This window comes from Pyrus communis, chromosome 17, assembly GCF_041283825.1.
Source record: "Pyrus communis isolate YQ-2024b chromosome 17, ASM4128382v1, whole genome shotgun sequence".
Taxonomy (NCBI): Eukaryota; Viridiplantae; Streptophyta; class Magnoliopsida; order Rosales; family Rosaceae; genus Pyrus; species Pyrus communis.
Genome location: NC_142581.1, coordinates 12,791,412 through 12,801,209, shown reverse-complemented (window position 1 = coordinate 12,801,209; position 9,798 = coordinate 12,791,412). Strand labels below are relative to the sequence as shown.

The 9,798-nt window shown below is 35.6% G+C and overlaps 1 protein-coding gene across 1 annotated transcript; it reads right to left on the bottom strand.

Moving 5' to 3' along the window:
* Positions 1-370: 370 nt before the first annotated feature.
* LOC137709048 (uncharacterized) lies at positions 371-2,151 on the bottom strand. The gene is given in 4 exon segments (XM_068448191.2): positions 371-991; positions 1,523-1,866; positions 1,868-1,896; positions 2,098-2,151. Coding segments are annotated over 4 exon segments (951 nt in total). The 3' UTR covers positions 371-467.
* Positions 2,152-9,798: the final 7,647 nt, after the last annotated feature.

The following is a 9,798-nucleotide window of genomic DNA, read 5'->3' as shown; positions in this document are numbered from 1 at the left end:
TGCAGGGATATATAAACTTAAAAAATACAACCCAACGACTGAACGGGGCTATGTTTAGCCATTTCGGTTGAAAATGGCATCCAATGAAGAAGACTAAAAGTTCAAAAACCAAAAAAAATAGCTTTTGGTACCAAACAAACGGGCTTTCATTTTGTACGTGCGAGTGCAAGCAATTCACACGTACACATTGAGTGGTTGTGCAAAGGAATTCACGGTTGGGTTTAGCGTCTGTTCAGGAGCTACATTGACATATCCAATTTGCACAGTCGTTGTATTGCAGAGGTGTCTGTACTAAAACAAAAGTACTTGCATAAAATACATGTCTCTACACGTGCACAAGGGGCCAGTTTGCATTAAAGTTACATACAAACTCACTCCTAATGTTTTGTCGAAAGCAACAAGATTTACACCACCAAAGGAACAAAAAGGCTGGCTTCTTATTTTTTATCCTTCCCCCGTTTTTTTTTTCACACCCAAATGCCTTTCAGAAGAGGTTTGGTTGATGCTATCTCCCCGAAAGTCTTGATCAAATCGGACCAAGATTCATTGGCTTCCTCTTCTGTCTGAAGATCCAACCCCAACTCCTCTTCTACATCATCCGAAGCTGATATGAGCAAGAACTCACATCCTTCGTAGTTCAAGAAGTCGGGTGGATCAGCTGGGTGGTACCGTAATTTCCCAAACAGGCCTTGCAGGTGGGCAGGAAAATTAGCTGTGCGCTTGTTCTGTAGCCCTCTGGACCGAGAACTAGTTCTGCTGCTGGCGTGTTGATCAGGGTTCTTTATCTGAATATGAAATGAGCCTTCATGTTTAATGTTAAGCGACTCCTGAGGCTTATTGCTCTCATTTTCGGGTGGGAACCCCAGCTTGTAAATCAGATGAGTGTGGGGTTTCTTTCACCCCTCGTGCCGCAGAATGCGGTAAACGCCTTCTCCTAATGCCCTTGCTTCAGAAGTATGTCTGTGTCCTCTTGTTTTAGTTTCATACTCCTCTGCAATATAACATACATAGAATGAACACTGATCTCTACCCATCTTTTTTGGATTACGTCCAAAACTACAAATAAATTGCTCAAAATGAGACTGTTAACACTTGAAGTATACATTGTCATCACCATGTGTTACGGTATCTGTCATATACAAAAATTTCTCCAGAAGTATGAGTAGTAACTCATGCGACCATAGCACTATCACAAGAAATTAACTCTGTACCCTGACCAAAGTACAAAACATCATCAGGTAGCACTTATCAGACACAAAATTTTCTCCAAAACAAGTTTCCAAATATATATACTAGAACTATTATGTGGGATTACCGATTCACTAAATACCCTAGATTCATGGATTAGTCCATATTATTAATTAAATACATTAAATTCGTGAACCAATCCATATTATAACATCAAGATTAGTAACACGCTACGAAAAATAAGCTGAGAATTAACCACACAAAACAACAAAAAAAAGGTTGATGAATTTAGTGTAGGTTGACGAATGAAACCTAAAGAATTAGACAACTTAACCCCCTTGAAGAGCAGTTTTCACATCATCAATATTCGTGGCGACCATCTCAACAAAACCCCAGTAGGGTCTGCCTTTCTTTCCTGGATCTGGAAGGCTTTTCCTTCCCATCACTATGAACCTCAGCAATGGCTGCTTCTCAATGTTCACTTCCTGCCTGCCATGCCCACCACCTTCACTTTTTCCGCCACCACCCGAACCCTTCTCGCTTTCACCAGAACTTTTCGGTCCCTTCTTCTTTGCCATCGCACCTTCCTTACCCGAATCGGGGTCCTGCTTTTCTTCAACTGGCCTCTCACCAGACTCCGGCCTTAAAACAATGTACAACCGTTGAACGTCGTCTGGGCCGGTAGAAGAAACATACTTCCCCCCCTTCCTGCCATTTAATTTTGTCACACAATCAACATAGCACATTAATATCACTATCAAATCAACATTTAACTTCAACTTCCATATTAGGGTCTAGTCAACAAACACATAAAATCATTATTTCATTCAGGACAGAATTCAAACACGAGCTCGGATACAAAGATAAACACGTTGAACCACTTGAGCACAGATATAGACAGAAACAAACCTGAATTTCAACTTGGGCATCATCTTTAGTCTTAACTTCTTGGCCTTGTCCCATTTTACAACGCTTGTGAAACAACGCCTATTGAAAGTTGCAAATTTTCTACTTATGTTTTTGCCAAGAAGAGAAAATCTGAGAACCTTCGTTAATTTGTTCATTTCAGCAAGGAAGCGGAAGGAAAAAGTGAAATTAGAAAGTAATCAACAACTGGACACCTCACACTTGCAGGCACCGTTTCTTATGAACATGATACGTTTACTATGTATAGGTGCCACGTATTGATCTATCATGCAATACACACAGGCACTGTATGAGCCTCTGATAAAGTAATTTTTTTAACAAAGGATAAAGTAATTTTTGTTGAATTCATATTAGGATGGACAATTAGGATTGTTGCATCAGACTATCTCGAATTAGATTAATTTGAGGAATTAAGTTGGACTATAGCTTAGAATAAACTAAGCTAGACTAGCTTAGTGAACCGTTCAGTGCACTGTCGGACTAAAAAGTAGGATAAATAATATTATATTATTTAATTAATAAATATTAATATTTTATTATTATCCTATATTTTTCTCCCTCTTTTCCTTCCTTCACCGTCACTCTCTCCCTCTTTCTTTCCCTTCTCCGTCCCACCCTTCCTTCTCCCAGATTAGACATCTCAATTCTAGTCTCTATTTCTCTCTTTTTTCTGTCCAACTCCCTCTCGATTCCAGTCTCTCTCTCCTCTCTCCCTCGCTCTAGTTATGTGTAATTCGACAAAACCTCACATCTCCATTTTTACCGACGAGTTGCAGGTTTTCCATCGTGTTTTCTAACCAAATCTCGTCGAATTGGATGAGGTTAGCACCACCAACAAACTGCTCTCCATCCCTGGACACATATTGAAGCCTTGCATGCTCAAATTTGTCATGGATTTGAAGAAACCCAAAACATGCCGAGACTTCTGGGCCAATTTCCGGCCACCTCCGACCACCTTTTGGCCTCGATTCAGGTAGAAACGGAATCCCCTCACTCCCAGCTTCTGTTTGGTATATTTTTTATGTGAAAATTGGTTGTGAAACACATTTGAAAAAGATAGTCGAATCAAAAAGTTAACGGCAGTGTGTGGTCAGCGGTCACAAGGAGTGGCTGTGATTAGTTGTCAAGTGGGACAAGGATGAAAGAGATGATGGTCTTAGCTAGTCCCATGGTTCTCAGGGGTAATCACTAAGACCGGATAGTCCTGCCTTTAGTTGAGGCGAGTGAAAGCTAGTCTCATTAAAGCTAATCCTTGCTAGGAACAAACATCGGACTGGACTAACCCTTAATTTTGTCCAGTCCAGTGAACTTTAACGAGGGCAAACAAATGCCCCCTCAAGGATAAAAGTATGGATAACGTTGCGAGATTAAAATTTTAAATTAAATTTGTAAAACAAAAATATGTGGTGGTTAATAGTTGAATTATTACTTAAGTGTTGATTAATGTGTTTATCTTAATTGTTAAAATAAGACAATCATGAGACACTATTAACTTAACTATGGTGGTTGATGATTAGAAGTGTTGATTAACGTGCTTGTTTTATATTGGTGACACATTATTTGATTTAAAAATTTAATCTCCTTAACACTATCCAATAAGTAATTTTAGGGTAAAGAAGTCACACTGCTAACTAACTAACAGAAGAAAAGAAATACTTACTCACCTTTAAAATTAATTATTGATGTGTGACTCTTCTTTATTTTTTTTATTACAAACGAAATTTTTCGTTAATTTACATTAAAAATTTTGCATACAGAGTTTATGCTTGACACGTTGTAATTTTTATTTCATCTGAAGGTATGGATGGAACATTCTTGGGCTATTCATTGAACCTTTTTTGTTCTTATAATATTTTGTCTAAAAAAAACTTTGCTTTCGGCAGTCAAGTTATTTTAAAGTTCAGTTTAAACCACTAACGAGGCAAAAAACTACAAGGACCATGTACGAGCCACGCCATTCACGTGGTTCAACATTCTAGTATATAGATGTCGGATTTTTATCTATGCATTCGAGTTTAATTTTTTTTTTTCTTCTAAATTGTTGTATAGGCATGATCTATCGGAAAGCGAGCAACACCTGCAAAAGATATAAAAAGTAATTTTGAACTCTCCTTTTTTTCTCAATAATGATAAAAGATTATGAAAAAGAGAATTGTTATTAGCACTCCAAACTTTTTATAATTAGAAAGAAAAATACACTTGTGAGGAGTATAGAATGAGATTTTTGAAGTGCTAATAACAATTCCCTATGAAAAAAATGGAGGAATCATGTCATCAATTTTGAGAGAATTATTAAGGGAATTCTAACGAAAAGGGCCTATCACTATTCATTCTTAATCAAAATGACATTTTGTATATGAAAAGTCCATAATGGATCAAACTCTTCTCTTTATTTACTCTTATGCCATTATTTTATTATTATAGCGGGATCCACAATGATATTGATATTTATGTCTGGAAATATATTATTTTACATGATACTATTCAACTTATGCTAATTTACTGCCAGCTCTTCATGCTTTCATCATGTTGTCAATGTTATGCAGCTCTTCTTCTGTCAAATTGTTCCAATAATGTTCATCACCTTCTACTAGCTCTGCATCTCTTTCTCTATCTTTTTTCACCTTATAGTACGTTTCTGCTATTTCTCTTTGAAATATTGAGGCTTCCAATAGGGCTGATGACCGATCATTGTCTTACTGTAAACATACATTTCTTCTTTTTCTGCTACTAATACCATATCATACCTAAAATCTTCAAACTCAGCTAAAGCTAGCATTTGGATCTCTCGAAATTTTAGAATATTTTTGTATGAAGGAGTCCACCTATGTGAGGAGATAGGGGATAGTTTAAATGACTCTTCATTAATCATGACTATATGTCTGACTTTCTCCTTATGCATATGTACATACCAATTTGGAGGACTACTAATAAAATTACACAAATTTCTTTCCACCTTTCCAGATAATCTTCTACTACTTTTATAAGTTTTTCAGGAAAAGATTCTAGTTCGGAAATATGGTTAATGAATATTTTATCAAGATAGCCAAATTCTAATAGTGAGGCAGGGGTAACTTCTACCACATTATGCTTTTTCTGATGCTCATAACTAAAATGCCATGGTCTAAAATTTCTCATGTTAATCCTGGCCATAGTTATGCTAACATCTGGTTTACCAATACAATTATCTGTACTATCACAAAGACATGGTGGATACATCTTTGTAATAATATTCATCCCTGGTTTTGGATCAAAGATGGATTGATACAAAGCACATTGTAATTGTAATTGTAACTCTTTCAAGGACTATGATTCTCTGCTCAAGATCTCATTTTGCATATCTGGTGGCATTATTCTTAATTTTGCTTTTGAAATTTCTTCTAATAGGATCTCATCTATTATTAAGTCTAAATATATATTACTAAGAAAAATTTCATATCTTTCTTGTTTTTATTTGTCACTCAGATGCTGATGCTACTCATTATTTTGATGATACTTCATTTCAATGTCTTCTTCTAAGAGCTCAATCTTAATCTCTTTTGATGGGCTCATTAGCCTCTTGTTCTATGGGTTCAATAACCTATTTTTCTTTATTCTTATGCTGAGCAGTTTCTAAATTTATTTTCAATTCTCTTTTCAGGGTGTCACTTGCCTTCTGCTGCATTCTAAAAGATTGGAGTTCTTCGTTCATTTTGGTAAACTTACTAAGTAATGACTCATGGTCCCCAAAAATAACTTAAAGGTTATACTCAAGAGAATGAATATGATGCTGGCTTTGAAGGATACTAAAATTAAAACTATGAAACTCTTGTTCTAAGGCTCTAATTAATTTTTCATGACCTAACCTCATGTTTGACTGTTTAATTTGGATATTCTAAAAATTATCTAGGAAAACCTGTTACCTATCAAAAAGCCCTGGTACTCTTGACCTATACCTCAGAGTTGGATTTCTGATTCCTTTAACAATATTGCCATTAAAGTTGAATGTTGGTACATGTGGTAATGCTGGTAAGTCCATGGTGCATCATTATGCTATTGAAAAGTGTTCTTCTACCTTGTGGTCTTTTAACATTTGAGGATGATGGTCCACGATATTCCATTCCTATTCAACAAATTAATCTTGATAAGATATCAGCTAATGTATTGTCATTACCTTTTATATGTTGAAAAATTGGTTTAAACCCATTCCCTGTAATTGAATCAACAAAATTAACTCATCTTTGAGCTGCCTGTTTATTAGCATGTATCTTGTTATAATGAGAAGCTATATTTTGGCAATTTGTTCTAATCGTAAATACTTCATTATGTAAAAATAAAGAGAATGCTTCAAGTGAGTTAATTATTACTAAAATTTCTAAATCTGTTGATGGTAATCTTGACTATACATCACTAAATTTCCCTGATGAATATCTACAAACTTGTTCGTCATACTTTGGTGACTCCTTATACTTTTTCTGGTATAGTATACTTGCCCATTGCATAATTTAACAATCCTAAAAATGCTTGTAACTATTTCATATCTTCTAACTTATCTAGAAATTCTAAGACCTTTTTGGCTATATGATCTTATAATTGTATTGTACCTGACTTGATATATATTCCTTAAAATTCTATATCTTGCTTTTCTAATGCTATTTTATTTTTGCTAATCACAATTCCATTATTGATAAATTCTTGTAAAACTATTTCTAAGTGGTTTCTATGTTCATTTCTATTTTTACTATGTACTAAAATATCATCTACATAAACACTACAAAAATTATCATATTTCTTGAAAATTTGATCCATCTTTCTTTGAAAGATTGACGGAGCATTTTTAAGTCCAAATGGCATAACAAGCCACTCAAAATGCCCTTCTGGACAAGTAAAAGTCATCCACTCAATTGATTCTTCTGCTAATCTTATTTGCCAAAATCCTGATTTACAATCAAATTTACTAAAATATTTACTATCTTGCATTTTATTTATAAGCTAATCCTTATTTGGTAGCTTATAACTATCTTCATATGTATTATCATTTAATCTTTTGTAATTATAAACAATTATAGCTTTACCTCTCTTTAGTTCTGAACGTTTTCTTACAATAAATGCTGCTGATCTATGTCTAGACCTAGAGGGTCTAATTACTTTTAAGTTTAACAACTCTTTTATTTGTTGCTCAAATTCTTGTTTGTCTATTAAACTAGAATGCATATCAGCTGTCTTTATGGTTAAAACTGGATTAATTATATCTAATTTTGCTATTATTTTATTTTTATTCCAATGTAACTATGGGTTTTCTCCTATGATTCTAGTTTGTTCTACTAATTGTAATAATTCTTCTAAACTCTTTGGTTTATTTAACTGTAATATTTCTATACGGGTTCCTTCTTCTAAATCAGATATTCATGTTCAAAAATTTCTTCATCAAACTCTTCTGTGTTATTATGCTCATCATTGTCTTTTGAGTTTTCTAAATAATAACCATCTTGACCACTAGATTCTTCTATACTTATACTTTTGTATGCTTCTACAGTATTACTTTGATCAGTTATTGTAATACCTCTTTTGAAAAATGTTATTTCAGATTCATAAATAAAAAACCTTGTAAACTTTTCAAAAAATTTAAACCTAAAATGAATGGGTATGATCCTTGTAATGACCCGACCCCAATTACTACGATTTTTATAATTTAAAAATGAGAAATTACGAAAATGCCCTTTGAGGCATATATGTTGATTTTTATTTACCGTCTTGTCGTGTCATGTAAGATCTGTTTTCTTGGCTTATTCGGGTGGTACTTGTTGACACGAGCATGTGGGGTGCAAACAGAATGTGTTTTAGAGTTATAACAAAGGAGTTATTAATGTTTAAAGTTGGGGGTGTTTTAATAAATTGGTTATTTTCTGGAATGCTCTAGATTTTTTTGGAGCATAATTTGATAGAGCCACATGTGTGGCCCAGATCGAAGAAAGATGGAGATGGGCGGTGGAGATAGGAAACAAAGGAAAGAAGAAGGGAAATGAGAGGGGGTTGGACGAATGGGGAGTAGAAGAAAGGAGGGGAAGGGAGAGAAATGAGAAGCACGAAATCAACCCTTGACCTGTGCGACCTGCGATCTGGTTGTAGCCGGAGGGCTTCTACGGTGAAATCCATTGTTTTTCTGATGATTTGAGCTGAACCACCACTCCCAAACATCATCTAGCCCTTCCTTCTTCATTTTCTACCCCAGATTTAGAACAAAATTGTTGTAAATGGGTTGAAAACCATCGGTGGGTGCGACAGGTCCATGCGAGAAATCCCAAAATCCTGAAGCTATTCCCACCAATTACCACTACCATTAGACTCCCCATGAGGCCTAAAATAAAGCTCAATTAGTTATAGGGGCGGCGGAGCACCGGAGATGGCGAATCAAGAAACACCCAAACCTAGGGTTCCGACTGGTTCAAGTGAAATTAAGGCTTTTCCCAGCCAAATTGGCCTTAGTCATAGGTATGAAAGTTGCTTCACTCATTGAGATCTTCATTTCTATGAAGTTTGAGAATTTTTAGAAATACTTGAATTTTCCGGTGAATCGTGGCGGCCGACTGCCACCGGTTGATTATTTTTAGAAATAGTTCCATTAAAGTCCTACGCTTGATTTTTTTAGCAATCGACGGTCCGACCGTTGAATTGTCACCAAATTTTGATATGTTATAGTGCATAATATTTGAGGATATTAGAAACTTACGGATCGGGAATCTAACGTACGGATCTTCCAGAATCGAATTTATAAGTTCATAAAATAAAACGTTAACCGCCACTTGAATTTACAATTGGCGGAGATCCAACCGTTGGATCGGAATGAAACTTTAGTATGGTGTTTTAGAAGCATAATGTGGATCTTTGGAAGTTATTAATCAGAAATCTGGGATACGGGCCTTCTGGATTGAGTTGTGTAGGATTGTGAACCCTACCGTCGATCTTTGATCAATGGTTGACTTTTGGTCAATGAGTCTCAAATCATTTTAGAATGCCCTTAAGGATGTGTTTTACGTAAGTTACGTGTTCTATCGATAATGATTTTGAGATGTGGTTTGATAATTGTTCTAGACGCCAATCGTTCATAATGCCTCAATGTTTGTGCTAGGGACTTGTAGTGCAGACTCCAGGTGAGTGGGCTTTTGATTTTCTATATATATATATATATATGTATGTATGTATGTATGTATATATTCTTTACGTTTTTCCAGAAATTGTTTTAAATGGATTTACGATTTTAAATGCCATGTCAATTGCATTATATTTTAGAATATGCATTAGTATAGATATGCATGTTATGGCTTGATGCTGCGGATGCTCAGGTAAGCTTCAGGTGAGTATATGTTGATGATAGTGGAATGCATTGTTTGTGATTATACGTAGATGCATTTAGAGCTCATTATCCTGCACCCTGGTGTTAGTGCTCCCGTCTATGGCCAGCGCACAGTCTTTCACGTGATGTTCACCTCCCGCACCGCATGCTCACCTTGGATCCAAGTTTGGTGCACAGCCTTATCGTACAGACCACAATAGGTGGTTCCGACTCGTAGGTGACCTTCGATTATTCACACAGGCTTCACGTGATTGTAGCACTTGAGCGTACTTATTTACACCTATCCCTGTCGTACAGACCACAATATGTGGTTCCAACTCATATGCAGGCATATATGATGAGCTATAGGT